This window comes from Durio zibethinus, chromosome 12, assembly GCF_047325235.1.
Source record: "Durio zibethinus cultivar Kanyao isolate XHJ-2024 chromosome 12, ASM4732523v1, whole genome shotgun sequence".
Taxonomy (NCBI): Eukaryota; Viridiplantae; Streptophyta; class Magnoliopsida; order Malvales; family Malvaceae; genus Durio; species Durio zibethinus.
In genome coordinates this window covers 20,515,491-20,534,751 of record NC_143173.1, presented here as the reverse complement: position 1 = coordinate 20,534,751, position 19,261 = coordinate 20,515,491, and the positions used below count along the sequence as shown (strand labels likewise).

Sequence of the window (19,261 nt, the reverse complement as noted above, 5' to 3'; positions counted from 1 at the left end):
TTTGTATTTTATATATATTTTACATAAAATAAATAAACCGAATTATGACCATATTTATTGGGGAGGCGATGGTGTTATCTTTATTCGCATGTTGGTTTTATTGCTGTGGTTGGGTTATTTTGGCTGTTAGCGTTGATACGTGGCCAATCAAGAAATCCAGTGAACTGTAGAGTGAGAGAGGAAGGGTGATGCAGTGGTGGTGGTGGGTCAGCATCATGGGTCTGTCACCCACTCTCTCCTGGTATCCCATCCCATCACCCAAATTTCTACTACCATTTTCGCTATCCGTTGGCTAGCCAAAGTGCTTTAGCCTTTAGTTCAGCTCTTTTTGGTTTTCTTTTTGCGCTTTGCCTCTTTTGCAAAAACCTTTAGTGGATTCATTGCCATTGGAGTATGCCATACAAAATTTGGTTTACTTGCTCTGATAGAGCTTTTCTCTGTTAAAAACGACATTTTTTATTTAAGATTTTAATTTCAAGATTTTAAAATCAAATTTAAGATAAAATACATTATTGATCACTTAATTATGATAATATTTTAAAAACAATCTCTTAAGTATTATTTCTAAATTTAATTATTTATGTTCTGTCAATTTTTAATGATTGATATGGTAATGTCATGTTTAGAGACCAAGTCAATACTATGATATTTAGAGGACCAAGTATTAAGGAAATAGTAAATTAAATTGAAAGAGGTTCAAGAAAGAAAATAACAATACCAAAATAGTAATTTTAAGGTTATCAAATTTTCTTTTGAAATCATGACTTATGTTTAAAGTTGATAACGGATCGGATCGAAATAAATTTTTGTTCGTTTTGAATTTGATTCGATTTTATATTCATAAAATTTAAATTTGATTTGGTTCGAAATTTTTTTTTATTTTTTTATATCTGAATCTAACCTGATTAGATATTATATAAATCATATCTAATTCGATTCGATATGAAATTAATAAAAATATTATTTTTTAAATATAAATATTTAAATATATAATTATATAAAAATATATAATTAAAATAATTAAAAAATAATTTTTATTTAATATCAAATCAAATCAAATTTATTAAAATTCGAACTCAATCTGATATTAATTTTTTTTTAAATTATCTAATTTAATCTACCTCAAAATTTAATTTTATAAAATTAAGTCGAATTTGAAATCCGTCGATACGGATTCAATTGTCAACCCTACCTATCCTTGCCCTTTCTAGATTTGTCTCTACACTTGTCAAACGGCATGCGATATTATTACGTCACCAGGCAATGGCATGTCATTTGCCAAATATCATGCGCCCATTCAGATGTGATCCATACCGTGGGAGTTGGGAGTTTAGACGATTTGGCCTACAACTTCTAAATATTTACTTTGGTTTTTGAAAATTGAAACTTATCTGTGTGTTGTGATTGATAAGAGAGAAATAGAAAAAGAAAGGAAACAATCGAATAGAAAAAAAAAAAAAAAAAGTGATTTTAAAAGAAATTAGATGTAAAATGAGAAGTGGAAAAGTTGTCCTGAAGAAAAATTCTCTCCCAGTTAACTCCGCAATTTGATGTTTAAATAGGAAAACTTTAATAAATTCTCTGTAGTCTGTTTCACTTGTATTCTTTCTAATTCTTGCAACCTCCAAATTCAATTTCAAACTTTATCGTTAATGTCTTTGGTATAGTTTTTCAAAATCACAAACATATTGCTAATTGCATGTTAAGTGAAAATTGGTTGAAAAAATTATGATTTTGTTTTATCAAAAATGTTTTATAAGTATGATTTTAAATATTTATATATATATATATTATAATGAATTTTCATAATAATTTGATGAAAAATTGAAGTGTTACACGTTAAAGATCATAACTTGGGTATTTAATTTTTAATGAAATTACAAATACAAGCAAAAACTACAATTATAATTAGACTAAACCCATATTTTAATTTGATCAGACTTTATACCAAAAGTTTAGATGATCACCTTCCATGATTGTTTACCACATTAACTGTACTTGATCGCTTTGATAGCAAAAATTTAGACCTTGGCTTACAAGTAAGGACTAATATTTCCTTATCAAAATACCCTTTTCAAACGACAAAATGGCGACAACAAGTTACCAAGTTTTAAGCTAACAATACGCAATTTAAAAAATCCTTGCATCAACAAAAGGAAAGCTAGAACAAAAAGGGCTAGTCTTTGCTTCTATAATCCTCCCAATTAAAATACCAGTGAAAGAAGGTTTAATCCCATAAAACATTTGTCACAATTATTATTAGTTGCTTATTCATTTATATGGTTATTTATGCGAGAATAAAAGTTGTTATTTTAAACTTTCATAGAAAAATTTTCTTTAATATATCTGTAGTTAAGTATATAATGTTAAACTAATGAACCTTATCTTAGTGGCAAGAAAAATATTTTAAAATCTTGAAGTTTTTGATTCAAATCTCATTATATGTAGGTTTGATTCAATTTTATATTAAATTTATTTATTATGTTTTAATTTGTTTATTTAGTTAATCAATAATTTTTTATATATAAACATAATACTTAATAGTAATTGTAACTTATACTTGTAATTTCATTAAAAGTTTATAGCGTTTCTGTTCATTAATTAATCTACATAAGAAATATAGAAGCAAATAGAAATAATCCAACAATCCTACACCCAATATCTTCTTCTTCCTAAAAACTTGGAGAAAAAAAAAAAAAAAACAGAAGCATGAGATTTATCAAATTTAAGATTTCAAGGCAAATGCCTTTTCAATTGCAGTTTACACATTTCACTCTTCCACGCAAAAGAAAACTATTTAAATTAATTAATTTATGACCGGTAAGCAAATGCTGGAATAGCTCAGTTGGTTAGAGCGTGTGGCTGTTAACCACAAGGTCGGAGGTTCAAGCCCTCCTTCTAGCGATTCAACCTTTTTTCTTGTTTTTTACGCCAATAACAATAATTAACCAAACCCAATTTCAAAGCGTTGCTCCGCCCGTTAATCCAACCCAATTTCTAAATTGACCCAATCCATTTGTGCTTTTCATTATTAGCATAACCCAATTTTACACGAAACTTTTTTTTAAATACAAAGATGGTAACATTCCTAATATATCTAATCCTTACAAATTTAATAATTTAATGAAATAACCTATTCACCTCACTATTTTTTTTTGTCTAATAATTTAAAATTATCAAATCAAAATCAAAACATTTTATTTATAAAGTTAAAATTTTTTATATTTTTATTAAATTTTTTATATGAGATATAAGATAAATTTAAATTTATTTAATTTTTAATCTGAAATTACGAGATTTACGATAAATTTTAATAATATTTGTAAAGTTTATTTAAAAAGCTTAAGGAAGAAAATTTTTTAAATTTTACTGTATTTGAATTTTTTTATTATATATATAAAGTGATGATATGATAAGAACATTTGACTACGTTGGTACCCAAGAAACCGTGTGACCCCAGCTCTATTCATTTGTGATTTGTCTTCGTCTTAAACCACTTTTTCATACCAACTTTTCAAACTAAAATAATACGCCCACCTCTCTCCCTCTCTCTCTCTCTAACTTTTTTTTTAGTCATTGTCTCATTTATAGTGAATTTCATCTTGGGTCTCGAGCTGGAAAATGTATTATTTTCTTTTTTCTATATATATATTTTTATTTTTTATAGTGCACCTGTGAATTGAGAATCCAAAGTGAGCGGACGGCAAAAAGCAAAATAATTGCCAACAGCCGTGAATTATTATTTGACAACAAATAAAGACTTTCACAAACACTGTCAAATAAGGCTAAGCAAAAGTTGATTAAAATAAAAAAAATTAATTTTTCAAGAGAAATCAGATTGGATAATTCGAGTGAGTATTTTTATTTAAATAATAATGATCGATTTTTAATTTTAAAATATTTAAATTGAATAAATTAAAATATTTAATTAAATACAAAATAAATAATTAAAAAAATATGACATAGGCATATCTAATAATATAATATAAATATTCTTAGTGCAAAAAACAAATATTAAAATTGATTAATTCAAAAAAATGATTGAATTGATTATCTTAATTTAATTTAATTTTTTCATATCGATTGATTTAATTTTTATAATACACTAAATTAATTAAATTAATTATTTAATTTTTATGATCAAATTAATCAAATCATCGTTTACTCAATCTTATTACCCAAGCTATTTTTCAAATATATATTCCTTCATTCTTATGTTCTACAGCATTGTGTTTGATACGGAAAAAAAGAGAAAAGGAAAAAGATATAAAAAATTATTTTTTAATATTTTTTAATATCTTTTTAAATATATATTTTTTTCAAATATAAGAAAAATATAATTAAATTAAATTAAAATTTTATTTATAATTTGTACCTAACGTCTTTCTTTCTTTCAATTTTTTATCCTTTCTACCAAAAATAACAGACTTTACTTTTTCTCCAACTCTTTTTCCTATTTTGTTTTTCAATTTCCTCCATTTTATTTCTTTACCAACAAATATAGTGTAAATCTATTCCAGCCACTCACGTTATGTACAGTTTGTACAATTACCTTTTCCCCTTGAAGTGACAGTATATTTTGGCTGGATTCATAAAGTAGCACAAATAATTGCTCTAACACTTTAACCTTTCTTTTTTTTTGAACCAATATTGATTATTATTATTAGTAGTATTTGACTTTGGCCGAGTGAATCTTTTAATTTGATTTTTACATGATGATGTTCCAAAACCATGTGGACCAGGGAGAATTTATCGTAAAGTTGGTATTTTAATTTGATTTGATTTAATTTTATAAAATTAATTTTTTTAAAAAATTAAATTTTAAATAAAATTGAGTCAGATATTATTATAAAAAGAATTGAAGTCAAATTAAATTTTAAATAAATTTGATTCGATTTGATATTATATTATAAATTATTTTCAAAATTTTTATTTATATAATTATATATTTATATTTTAAAAATAATATTTTATTAATTTCGAATGATTTATATAATATCATATTTTAAGTCGAATTCGAGATAAGTAAAAATCTGCTCTGATCCAACTCGTTATCAACTTTAATCTATTGATAATAAGTAAAGATATATTTTTTAAAGAAAATAATCATACACAACTAAAAATTAAAATTCAATTGAATTATCATTCAATTTATATTCCATAACACCTAAAAATTCAATTAAGTTGAATGAAACTCACATGATAAAAAGTTTAACAAGCTCGTATTTCTAATCTATTAAGACATTTTTGGATTACAATTGCTTTTTTTTTTTTTATAATTTTTGATAAATTTTTTATTTTTCCATAATTTTGAGATAAGCTAAAATACCCTACCAACCCTAAAGATAAAAATATCTCCTCGAATCTATTATCTTATATGAGAGCCTTGTTAATTTTCATTATAGATTTTAGAATGAATGTAATTTAAATTTAAATTCTAAAAGTTTTTTTGAAATTTTTACAACAACCTTTACAATAACAATTTTTTAAAAATCTTTTTGGACGTGTATCACTCGTCTAAGTGTGAATAGTGAGTCTTTTAGGTCGTTTTTAATATACTTTAGATGGATACTTTGGCTATTTTCACTATGAATCTTAGAACCAATAATTTAAATCTAAATTGTAAAAACTTTTTGAAATCTTTATAATAACCTTAACCATCAACAAAACTATTTCAATGTGAGTGAATTAGTATTGAGAAAAAAATTAAAAAAATCTATTTAAAGCTATAATATTTGATTTAGTTTTTTTGGTCAATTCGAGTCATAATTTTTTTTGTTTTGTTTAATTCGATTTTCAGATAAAAAATAAAAGTATCGAAAATATTTAATCAAATTTAATTATGTATTTTCATTAATTTCATATATATTTTAAATGTTTATAAAATAAAAATAATTATTTTTTATTTAAATTTATTTAAATATCTTAAAATTTATATTAAAATAATAATAATTAATTTTTAAAATATAATAAATTGAATCAATAAAATTTAAATCAAATCAGGTTAATTTCGAAAGAAATTTGATGCAGATTCAGATTAAAGTTCAATTAATTATAAAAAATTTGTAACTTGAATTGATAATTTAATTTTTTATATTTAATAAGTCTGCATAATCTGATTATTACTTTTTAAATTACACCAGCACATGTATATTTCGACCCTTTTAGGTATAAGATTAGTTTATAAACTATAGAGGACGGAACGAACCCTTCAGGAGTAGAATCTTTTGCTATCCCAACGTAGAAATAAATGCTAACATCAAATTTAAATCCTCCTCCTTAAATTTTGAGATAACATTGTTGGGATTCAGCTCTATTCATTTGTGATTTGCCTGTTTTTAGAAATTCTTTTTAAAAGGATATGAAAATATTATTTTTGTCTCGATTTTAAAATTTTAATTTAAGATTAAGGATAAAATAGTATTTTAATTTTTTACAATGGTTATAAAATTTTTATTATTATCTCAAAATATAAAATTTTTATAATTATAATGGAAAAAATGAATTATTATTTTTGACCTTAATTTTATGTTAAATCTTTTAAATCAAGAAGTTCTGTTTTCATTTTTCAAAAAATTATTTATTTTTTAATAAATATGTTTTAATATGATAATAAAAAATAATAATTTTTAATCTATTATTTTAAATTATAATTCTCGTATAAAATTTGATTAAAAATCAAATTAACATTATTTTAAAATATTTTTGATTATCATAAAATAAATTAAAAATTAAAATAAAACTCAAATAAAAAATTTGAAATTATAAATCCACTTTATTTAATTTTTATATTTTATCTATGTTAAATAAAAAATAAAAAAAATATGAATACCCCAGTGTAGAAATAATGCTAAACTCAAATTCAACTCCTTTTTAGAAAATTTCAATCTCGAGCAATGGTAGGACACCCAAGTAACCGTGTGGACCCAGCACTATTACGTTCATTTGTGATTTGTCTTGTCTTTTCTTACCACTTTTCCAACAAACGTTCCAAACCAAAATAATACACATGCGAAGGAGAAAGACTTTCACACTGCTTACCAACTCCAACAGCCCTGAATTATTGTTTCACCAAGATGAAAGACTTTCACAAACACTGCTTAAATGTTTCACCTCACCAATTGCAACATTTAACTTACCAACAATTTTTTATCTATTAATTTTTTAAATTTAACTGTCATGTAATAATCAGATGTAAATTACCATGGCATTTTCGAGCAATATGCTAGAGTCAAACCTTCTGTTGTGTAATTTTTGTTATATTGGAACAAATTGTCCATTAAAAAAAATGATTAATGAAAAATCACAACATAGTAGTAGACTACTAGCGGCAATTCAAGTCCAATGGGAAAAACAATGGATATTTGGGAGACGAGTTTTGGCTCTCCCCCACCACTCCCACAAAGGATAGAAGAAAAACCGCGTGGACCTTAGCAAAGGGAGACAAAAGTAATTGACCCATATGCCAACCTTTGTCCTTTTTTTTTCTTATCTTTTTTTTTTTTTTTAATTATATCTAACTTACAAAATATTATTTATTTTAATTTAAAAATTTTATAATTTTATCTCACAAAAAAATTTTACAAATATAAATTTACACTTCTATAATATATTTTGAAACTAGGGTGTTATATATATATATATATATATATTTTTTTTTTTTTCTGACAGCATTAGTGCCATTCAAGTTCTTTTATTTTTATAGTTAACTTTTTTTGACATTAACATCATTTGAAATGCTTAATAGGACTGATGGTCAGGATCTACCTCCTATATTCATTAGCAATTTAAATCAGGATTAAGCTATTTCATAGTTCTATAGTAATAGTAATTAAAATAAGTACTAGATTTTTACTTAAAACTGACATAATTTGAATTTTGATAATTTATATATTAATAGATTACATGACATTTGACATTAAAATAATTAGTTTACTGTAGTAAAGTATCGTGACTATGATGAATGTCTTAAGTAATTACTTTTTTTTTTTTGTAACATTACAGTTTTCTTACATTGTCCGCTCTAATCGTTATTCACATTTGGTTAGATGTCTACCTCTTTTCGTATAGCCAAAAAAAAAAAAAAAGTAATCAATTAAATCCTAAATTTTTTATTTTGGATTAATTAAATTATTAAATATTTATTTTCACCTAACTATACTCTTAAATATCTATTTTTATCTCAATTGAGCCTTCAAATTAACAAAATATGTATTGATGATTAATTAATTTTTATATAATAAAGATTCAATTAATGAAAAAATATATTTTAACACTTAATTGATTGTAATAAAATAATATAAATTTATATAATTATTAAATTTTTGTTCAAAATGTTTTTTGACCTTTTTACTAAAATAAATTCACAATAATACAACCAGTTGTCTAATATAAAAAAATAATATATTGGATCACGAAATGAAGAATTTTGCAAACCACAGAATGTAGAGTGAATAGTTAATCTAATTTTTTATCTAAGAAAGCCTAAATATTTTTAAATTCTTTGTTATCTTGATTCTAGGTGAATTTCACTTTGTTGGTAGAAGGAGATTATAACTAAAAATCTATCAATGGCTTTTTTATTTGTTAATTGTAATATCATTGATTCTTTTACATAAAATATTTCTCATGAAAAATATTATCCAAAAAATATGAATTTTGAAATAAAACTAAAATAATAATTTGAGAGAAATTATTTTTTATATTCTGCCTAAAAGTTAGAAAGTCATCGGTAATTATCATTTATAAAAATTATTATTTTCATTTTAAATGAATATCATGATGGATCTTAAGTGAAAAAGTTATCTTTAAATTCGATCTAAATATTAAAAAGTTTTAAGATAATTTTTTAATCTAAATATTTTCACAATATTCCTAAACAATGTTTTCTTTTTATCAAATAAACTCGATTGCTTTTCAAAAGGAAAAAAGGTGAAGAGAATTATCATTAAATTTCAAGTTGAAATCATTTTTATCCAATATCGAAAAAATAATATATGAGTAATTAGTATTATTTTTAAATAAGTGCTATGAGGTGCTAATTTTTCTTCATGTGTAACTGAATTCTTGAACTCAATTCTATTTTTCAAAATCAAAATATATTTTTGATAAACCTTAAACTCAATTTTCGTTTTATTAAAAAAAATAAACTTTTTAGATGATCAATCACACTTAATAAAAAATTTGACAACAATTCTATTTTTTTTATTTACAAAATTTTACGTCCTAATGTAAGGTTCATGGACCACCACATTGCCACAATACCAATTGTTATATATGATCAAAACCTCACTGAGTCACTAACATAATTTATAATTAAAATAAAACTAATCTAGATGTGAATGAGAACTCAACTTCGCTTAACTGAGGTTCAAGGAAGTGTTGCAACCATCACGAGCTCTCCAATGGCACTTTCTGGGCTCCGAATAGAGGCTTGCATGTGAGAAGAAAAAGAACTGCTCTCTACCTTCATAAACTGAAGTTATGAAACCTAATGGACTGATTTTATATATATAAGTAAAATGATGGACCTTTTTAACATATTAGTTAAAATTGACCCATCCTATCATCCTATCATAGGTTCAAATGCAAAATTAAATTGAGATCACACTTAATGATAATAATACTACTAATTTGGATATATTTTAATATAAAATCATAACAATTACTTATTAATTGATATTAATTAATATAATTAGATATATAATGAATTTATTAATCCATTAATTAAAATAAATACAACATATCAATCCAATAGTAACTTGCTCATTTTCTATTGGAGAACATTGCTCAATCTTTTTTTTAGGTCCATATGCTGTCTATTATTTTATTGTTCTTTGTCCTTGGTTAGTGCAAGCTTGGGGGATAGCAAAACATAATGCTCTAAAGGTGCATTGATGATGGTTAGAAATTAGGATAGGATAAAAATTCTTTATTTTATGTTTGTTGTTCATTTTAAGAGGATGAAAGTGTAGGGATAACGATAATTATGATACCATTTGTTAGGTCAAAAGATTCAATCCAATCAAATTGAACATTTATGTCAGCAAAAATAAAATTAAACAATCAATCAACTATATAAGAGATAGTAATTTAACATTATTCAACCAAATTGACCTGCATCCATGGATGAAAAAAAAGATCTACTAGTTGTATATAATCTTAATCAATCATTCAACAATTAATACCTATAGACTTTCTCAATATCTCTAGTCTTATGGATTATTTTTAACCAAAAATACATACATATATGCACCAATATATCATACTGATGTGGACCATCTTAGCCTCATTTAGTCCACTCACAAACATTCAAATATATACATCCATAAAATATAATTCTCAAATAGTCTTTTAAGATATCTATCTTTAAAACTCTACAACTCTCTTATATTTTTTTTCTCATATCTATTTCTATAGAAACTTCACTTATTTATAAACATATAAATTTACCTAGCAATAATCACATTTCTCTTAGAATTATTTTTTTATAAGTCTTTTTATCTATCAAATAATCTTTAGTTAATCTCAAATAAATCTATTATGAAATTTGAATCACTATTTCTAACAAAAAAAATGAGTAAAAAAAAAAGGATAACCTTATCGCATGTAAATAGAAATAATTATTGATAATGAGATTAGTCATCTTCCAGTAATTTGCATAGTCCAAACATAAAAAATAAACCTCCTTTAAATAGAGTTGAATCATCATGTACTATGAGAATAAATTATGTTGTGTATGATCTTTATCTTCCTAAAGTGAGCACCAAATAAGATATATGATGATTTTATATTGTCTCGTCTATTATTTTATACACAAAATAATTTTAAATATTCAAAGCTTAATTCACAAAGATGTGTTCTTGTTCAATCTTATTTTTTCCTATTATTTCTACCATAGATCATAATTATTTTTCTTCTTTCTGGGGATGACTCACCCTTATAGTTCTGCAGTTATTAATATATTAATTATTGTAATTCAATTTATAATGTGTATTCTTAGTGATGTTTATGTTCAATTTTTTTATACTGGTCAATTAAAGCTATGACATTTTTTTTTTTTTGGGTGCTTTTATTATTACCCTTTCATTTTGGTGACGAATTTTAATAGAAGCATAATTGATATTTGTGACAAAATATTGTACAATGGATAGTTGGTGTTGTATTCCATTCATGATATTTCAAGGGTAAAATTTGTTTCGGAGCATAATTTCTCTGCAATTGTCAGCTATAATGAGAACAACCACCTCTATAAGAACAACAATTGCTACATCGGAAGAAGATTATGTGCATAGCTTACCAATATTTTTTTTATCTATTAGTTTTTGAATTTAACTGTTGTGTAATAAGGAGTAAATTCCCATGGCATTTTCGAGCAATATGTGACGGTCATGCCTTCTATTGTATAATTTTTGTTATGTTGGAACAAATTCTCCTTTAAAAAAATGGTTAGTGAAAAATCACTACCCAGTAGAAGACTAATAAGGCAATCCACGTCAAACGTACAAAGCTGTAGATATTTGGGAGCCAGCATTGGCTGTCCCCACCACTCCCGCAAAGGATAGAAAGTGTGGACCTTAGCAAAAGGAGACTCAAAAATAATTGACCCATCTGATATGACAGTTTTATGTCATCTCTTAGCAATTTTTTTTTAAAGAAACGAAAGTATATTTTGGTTTTGATTTTTAAATTTTAATTTAAAATTAAGTGTAAAATAATACTTTATTTTTTATAATAATTATAAAATTTTTATTGCTTTTTGCTATTATCTCAAAATATTTTAATTAAAGAGATATAAAATTTTTGTAATTATTATAAAAAATAATTTATTTTTTTCCTTAATTTTAAATTAAAATTTTAAAATCAAGAAGCTCTGTTTTCATTCTTAAATTTTTTTATTTTTAATAAATATATTTTAACATGATAACAAAGAATAATAATTTTTAATTTATTATTTCAAGTTGTATTTTTTTTTCAAAATTTGATCAAGAATCATATTAATACTATTTTAAAAAGTTTAGTATTATCATGAAATAATTTAAAATTTAAAATTTAAAATTTAAAAATCAAAAGATACTCAAATAAAAAATTTAAAATTATAAATATATTTGTTCAAATTTTTATATTTTATTAAGGTTACATAAAATAAAAAATATAAATATCCCTGAGTAAAAATAATGGTGAACTCAAATTCAAATCCACTTTTAGAATTTTACAATCTCTAACAGTGATAGGACACCCATGAAACCGTGTGACCCAACTCTATTCTATTCATTTGTGATTTATCTTGTCTTCCCTTAAACTACTTTTTCCAACAAAAGTTTCAAATCAAAATAATACATCTGTCAACGAGAATCCAATGTGAACATACTCAACATAGTTACCAACTCCCCTCCAACTATTATCCGACCTAAAAACAATGACTTTAACCAACACTGGTTAAACTCTTCAGCTTTTGCAAAACAGACTGCAATTCTTTTCCTCTACTTCATAATCCTACTCTTTGATTTTCTATCTACTTCCATTCTTCTTATAATTCCTTCCTCTAATTTATTTCTCATCATGTCTTTCATTGTAGAGCCCGCTCTATCTGCGTTCTTTGAAGCGTTGTTTGGCAAGTTTACCTCTTCCGAGTTCGAGTTTGTCACTGAGAAGCGGGTTCGCAAGGAGATTAAGAAGTGGGAAAATACGCTGAGGAACATCCGTGGAGTGCTTGCTGATGCAGAGGGGAAGCAACTGCACAAGCAGGATGTGAAGATTTGGTTAGCTGACCTCCAAGACTTGGCTTACGACGTGGATGACATCTTGGACGAGTTTGCGACTCGAGCTTTGGGGCGTAAGTTGATGAAAGAACATCAAGCCAGCTCAAGTAAGGCACCAAAAGTTAAGCCTACTTGCTGCACTGGTTTACATCCAAGTTCTATGATGTTTAACTATAAGATGATGTCCAAGATTAAAGAGATTACTGGAAGACTAGAAGATTTAGCTACTCAAAAGAGTAACTTGCGGCTAAGGGAGATCACGAATGATGTTGGAAGGCCCATGACAATCCCACGAAGGCCGCCCAGTACTTCTTTGGTGAATGAAGCTAATGTACTCGGCAGAGACAAAGACAAGAGGGTGATACTTGATTTGCTTTTGAGGAACGATGGCAGTGATGCTGGAATTTATTCTGTGATTCCCATCGTTGGCATGGGAGGGATTGGAAAAACAACCCTTGCTCAACTTGTTTACAATGATGACGGTATAAAAGATCATTTTGATCTTAGAGCATGGGTTTGTGTTTCTGATGAATTTGATATCATCAGGATAACAAAGACAATTCTGCTGTCAGTCACCTCCGAGCTATGTGATATGAATGATTTGAATTTGCTTCAAGTCAAATTAAAGGAGAAGCTATCGAGAAAGAAATTCTTGCTTGTTTTGGATGATGTTTGGAACGACAACTACAATGATTGGTTGGCGCTTCGATCTCCTTTTGATGCAGGGGAACCGGGAAGCAAAATAATTGTCACAACACGTAGTTCCAAAGTTTCATCAATTATGACAACTGCTGCAGACTACTCGTTGCAATGCTTATCAGAAGAAGATTCTCTCAGAATGCTTGCTCATGACGCATTAGAAAGAGAGGATTTTACAGGGAATCCAGACTTGAAAGAGATCGGCTTGGAGATCCTGAAGAAGTGTGATGGTTTGCCTTTGGCAACAAAAACCATTGGAGGACTATTGCGCACAAAGGTGAATCGTGAAGCATGGAAAGTTATATTAGAGAGTGATATTTGGAATCTGCCTCAACATGGAAGTGACGTAATTCCAGCTCTATGGTTGAGTTACTATTATCTTCCTTCACAATTAAAGCAATGTTTTGCTTATTGCTCTCTGGTCCCTAAAGATTATGAGTTTGGTGAGGAAGAAATAGTTCGGTTATGGATGGCTGAAGGTTTTCTCAATGGACCAGAAACTAAAAGGCAAATTGAAGATTTGGGCAGCCAGTGTTTTGAAGAACTGGTATCAAGGTCATTCTTTCAAGCATCTAGCATGGATGAATCTCTGTTTGTAATGCATGACCTGATTAATGATCTAGCTCAGTTCGTTGGAGGAGAAAAATATTTTAAAATGGAGGGACATGAGGAAATGAAGCGTCCAAGTCACGGTCGCCACACCTCTTATATGATAGGCGAGTATGACAATATCAAAAAATTTGAGTCCCTTTTTGAAGCGAAGTCACTACGGACGTTCTTACCCTTTAAGATGCTGGAGATGTATGAGTGCTTCTTAAGTAATAACGTTCCTAATGATTTACTGCCGAGATTGAAATGCTTGAGGGTGCTCTCTTTGAAAAGGTACCGCATCACTGAAATACCAGATTTCATTGGAAATTTGAGACATTTGCGCTATCTAGATTACTCTTATACTTACATAAAAGGTCTCCCTGATTCAATATGCACCCTTTATAATTTAGAGACTCTTTTATTAAGGCATTGTCGGTGGATTGAGAAGTTACCCACAAAAATAGGAATGTTAGCCAACCTTTGCCATCTAGATATTGCCGGTGCAGGTTCAATGAAGGAAATGCCAAGTGGAATTGGTAAATTAACAAATCTTCGGGCATTGTCTAATTTTATTTTGGGCCAAGGCGATGCACTGAATATAAGAGAGATGCAAAATTTATCAAATCTCAAAGGTCAGCTTTCTATTTCGGAGTTGCAAAATGTGAATGAAGCTCAGTATGCATGGGAAGCTAAGCTATCAAGTAAGCCTGACCTCGATGATTTAGAGCTGGAGTGGTGTAAAGACTTTGATGAAAATTTAAGACAGAAAGAAGTCGAGACAGAGGTTTTGAACTTGCTTCGACCACATGAAGAGCTTAAAGCGCTTGCCATCAGGTATTATGCAGGAATAGCATTCCCAATTTGGATAGAAGATCCTTCATTTAAAAATTTGCAATCATTAAAGTTTGTAAATTGTCCAAATTGCACATTATTACCGGCAGTTGGAAAACTACCACTTTTAAAGGATCTTTATATCAGGGAAATGAAGAGCGTAACTAGTGTTGGCAATGAATTCTATGGAGAGAATTGGCCAAATGTGTTTCCATCATTAGAGACATTGCATTTTGAGGATATGCCAGAATGGAAAGAGTGGAAGGCATGTGAAGTTGATGAGCAAGGAAGAAAATTCCGTTGCCTCCGAGATCTCCTTATTGTGGGTTGTCCCAAATTGATAGGGCCATTGCCGGAGCACTTTCCTTCTTTGGAAAAACTTGAGATTCGTAATTGCCAAAATTTGGAAGTTTCAATTTCAAATCTTCCAAAGCTATGTGAATTAAAAATTGATGGGTGTGAAAAAGTAGTGGTTGGGAGTTGTATGGACCTTTGGTTGGTAAAAAAAATCAACCTTTCCTACATTTCAAAGTTTGCATGTGTAACAAGGGAAAGGATGTGGACGTTCGAGTGGATGAAAGTAGAAGATCTCAATGTTAAAGGTTGTGAAGAATTGGTTTCTATGTGGAAAACTGAGTGGGGTTGGTTGGTGCCTTTGAGATCTCTTCGTAATTTAGAGCTCCAAAATTGTCCGCAGGTTGCTTCTATAAGTGCAACGGAGGAGGAGGAAAAGGCAGAGATTTTGCAATTAGACTTACACTACAACATTGAACATTTGGGAATAAAATATTGTGAAGGCTTCCAGAAGTTATCGAAAAACCTCACGTGTCTTAGAGAGTTAGAGATTGTAGGGTGCCCAAAATTGGTTTCACTTTTGGCGGATAACTTGCCCTCAACTCTTAAAAGTTTGGTGATTAAGGAATGTGAGAATTTAGAGTGCTTATTGGAAGATGGGGAGAACATCAATTTCAGCAGCACATCTCTCCTTGAATTTCTTCAAATTTGTGAATGTAAAGCTCTCAAATCATTATCATCAAGCAGTAAGTTACCCGTGGGGCTTAAAATGCTGCTGATCTTTTCCTGTCCAAAGCTAGAATTTGTAGCACAGGAAATTGGGGATAATACTTGTCTTGAATCTATTGAAATCTGGTATTGTGAAAATATTCAGTATTTACCCCAAGGAATGGACAAGCTTAAATCTCTGGAGCTTCGTGGGTGTGAAAAACTTAAATCTCTGCCTAGCCTCAACTCTCTTCAAGACTTGATCATATCGAGTTGTCCAAGGGCGACATCCATCCCAGAAGGGGGTTTGCCTACCGACCTAACAAGCCTTTACATCCATGAACCCAATGTTGTTAAGTCAGTAATGGAGTGGGGATTGCATAGACTCACCTCTATTAAAGGTCTCCTAATTGATGGTCGTAATTGTGATGCGGTGATATTTCCAGAAAGGGGTTTGCCTACCAACCTAACAAAGCTTAGCATCTCTGGACCCAATATTGTTAAGGCAGTAATGGAGTGCGGATTGCATGAACTCACCTCTCTTACAACGCTCTACATTAATGGTAGTAATTGTGTGTCATTTCCACAAGAGGAGATCAAGCTGCCCCCTTCTCTCAACGTTATTTCTATCTTAGACTTCAAAAATCTAAGGAAGCTATCCTCCAAAGGCTTTCAGCATCTTTCCTCTCTTCAACATTTGTGGATAGGAGATTGTCCGAAGCTCAAATCCCTTCCCAAAAAGGAAGTGCTTCGCTCGCTTTTGGATCTACAAATTTTTGGTAGTCCAGTGTTGAAGAAAAGGTGCAAAAGGGATAAAGGAAAATATTGGCCTAACATCGCTCACATACCACGTGTTAAAATTGATCAGAGATACACCTACGAATTATAAAGAGCAATGTAAGACCCACAAGTATTTTAATTTAAAACTAATATTACTATTTCAACTGGTTTTTATTTAAATGTACAAATATATCCACACAAGTAAAACAACCATGACTTGAACGAGCATCGAATTCACTTGCATTTAATTTTTAAATATTTTTAGTTTTACTTTTTTAATAATAAATCGAAATGATAAAGCCATTTCCTTGTTAAGTGGAAGAATTAGATCATGTATGACTCATGTATTTTAATCTAGAATTAATTACTATTTTAAGTTCTGATTTTAAGAAAATATTTCGTTGTTAAGTACTGATTTTAATATCTATTCAATGAATTACTATTTTAAGTACTGATTTTAATATCAACTCAAGTGTTTTATTTCTTTGGTTTTATGTTGTTTTCTATGTTTTTGAAGTGATCATTTATTTGGTTTTGTTTTCTTTCATCCAATTTTGTATGGTACTAAATGAGTTGTAAATTTCTAGGTTTTGACCGGAGCTCCTATCTTAGAAGAGAATTTCGCATTTTGTGTTGATGGATGTTTGGATGCGGCCTTGACTTGTTTCCACAGGAGGAGATAGGAATTTCTGTGCAAAGGCTTTCAGAATCTACCTGTTGAAAAAATGTAAATTCTCAGACATTAATCTTTTGCATCTCTTTTCAAAATGACTAGCCTCTTCATTTTGTAGATTAATATGGTTGAATGTTGCTTAATTGCTGGTCAGATGATTCAAACGTGATAGAAGAGGAACTGAATCAAGCTTGATTGCTGAATGTTGCTTAATTGCTGGATGTAATCTTTTCTGCACGAAATAGGTATAATGCAACCCACCTTTTGTTCATCTCTTTTTGAGAGTTATGATTTCTTCAATTTGTAGCTAAATATTGATGACTGTCCCCTGCGATCGATTGATCAAGAATCGGATAGCTTGGGCTCCTTGTGTGAATATTGATTGATGGACCTTTTGACTTTTACTGCTATGGTACTTGCCTGATTTTAAAGTCAATTGTATACTAATTGGGGTGAAAGTGAAAAGAAAGAAATAAACATATTCTGTTTTTACAAAGCTAGTTGTATTTCAGTATTAATCATTCTCTTTGGTTGCCAATGCTGCTTATTTTTTATAATTGACTTCTACACCTAATTTTCAGATTATGGATTTGAATAGATTTTTTTACAATACTAATGGAGATTACCAGATGTATGGCAATTTAAGCTAAAGAGCATTGCAGCTTTTATTTATATCAGTTCTTTTTGTCACCGATCTCCAATTTTACTTTTTCTTTGCAAGCAACCAGATGCAGTGAAGCTTAATACAAGAATTAAACCAAGCATCGATCCTAGTGGACATGAAAACATAAGTTTCTTGGCATTAGAGCATGAACAAGCTTGAAATCCATCCCTTTTCTTCTTTGTAAAATGGTCATTGTTTTCACTTGACTCTGCATGTACTTCAAACTCCTGCAGGTCAGAGCATTTAGAATTTTTCTGGTTTGTTTCTGTTGTGTATATGCATAATCAGTGCTCACTTCGTATCACCAACAATTTTGGCTCTTCAGGAGGTATTTGTTTCTGCCATCATTGATTGGATATGGTAGCAAAAGCAGTATGATAGTAGCTATGCCACAAGAAGTTCTACCAATTAGTCTTTTGTTTCTGTTGTTGCCAAACTCCTCATGTCAAGTAAGCATCAAAGAGTGTTACACAATTTATTGCGTTCAGTTTTTGATAGTTACTCCTACACAGTTAACAGAATGCTTTTGACCAATTATGACAGGATGAGTGAAACTTACTTGATATAATGCTCTCAAGATTCAGTGGTGGGAACTTGTCTATTCTGCATTTCCTCTTCTAAAAGGATACTTCCTAACTGGCTTCATGGTTAAGATTCATAGAAGTGTACTTGAATCCCGCATCAGAATTTCACGCGAAAAAGAATAAGCTTTTGGGTTCAACCATAATTCTAAATTGTATGTTTTGGCTGGCATTGTTGGATCTCTTAATCCTTTCTTCCAAAACAAGTGATATTAGAGAGACTAGAGAGCACCTTGGCAAACATGGCTGGTGATGTTGATTCAAGAAACTCCAATTCTGAATAGTTGATGGTGCCTACAAAGCTATATAGCTTGAGAACTTGTATCCTACCAAAAGGAAAAATAGGTGTCTTTAAGTGGATGCACAAGGAATAAAGGGGATGAGAAAAAGACACCATCCTTCAATGAACAACCAGACATGGTTATGATGTCTCCACAAACAGTCCACTTTTGGTGAGATTGCTCTTGTTATCCAAGAAATTTACCTTTTTTTATGATAACTTGTTGTAATATCATGTGGTTAAACTAACAAAGACTCATGTTGTAATCCCATTATTTTGAGTAGTAAAAGATTGAGTGGACTTGGTCCCGTGGTTTTTTCCCCTTTCCAAGGGGTTTTCCACGTAAAATTCGGTGTCCTGCTTTTTATGAGTTGATGATCATTTCCTTTTATTCCTTTG

General features: G+C 28.9%; 1 protein-coding gene and 1 non-coding gene across 4 annotated transcripts; both read left to right on the top strand.

Moving 5' to 3' along the window:
* The first annotated feature begins 2,830 nt into the window (after positions 1–2,830).
* Positions 2,831–2,904, top strand: TRNAN-GUU (transfer RNA asparagine (anticodon GUU)). Its single transcript has one exon. It is a non-coding gene; the product is annotated as a tRNA-Asn (tRNA).
* A 9,396-nt stretch (positions 2,905–12,300) lies between these two features.
* On the top strand, positions 12,301–19,261 carry LOC111296446 (putative disease resistance RPP13-like protein 1). 3 transcript variants are annotated; one of them, XM_089741141.1, is made up of 6 exons: positions 12,301–16,781; positions 17,252–17,391; positions 17,492–17,582; positions 18,066–18,234; positions 18,327–18,450; positions 18,545–19,261. In XM_089741141.1, the coding sequence occupies exon 1, from the start codon at positions 12,562–12,564 to the stop codon at positions 16,771–16,773; it is 4,212 nt and encodes a 1,403-aa protein (XP_089597267.1). In that variant the 5' UTR covers positions 12,301–12,561; the 3' UTR covers positions 16,774–16,781; positions 17,252–17,391; positions 17,492–17,582; positions 18,066–18,234; positions 18,327–18,450; positions 18,545–19,261. The 3 variants fall into 3 exon arrangements, with proteins under 3 accessions (XP_089597267.1, XP_089597268.1, XP_089597269.1); XM_089741142.1 differs by having other exon boundaries at positions 18,059–18,234; positions 18,545–19,206; XM_089741143.1 differs by lacking the exon at positions 18,066–18,234 and having other exon boundaries at positions 18,545–19,206.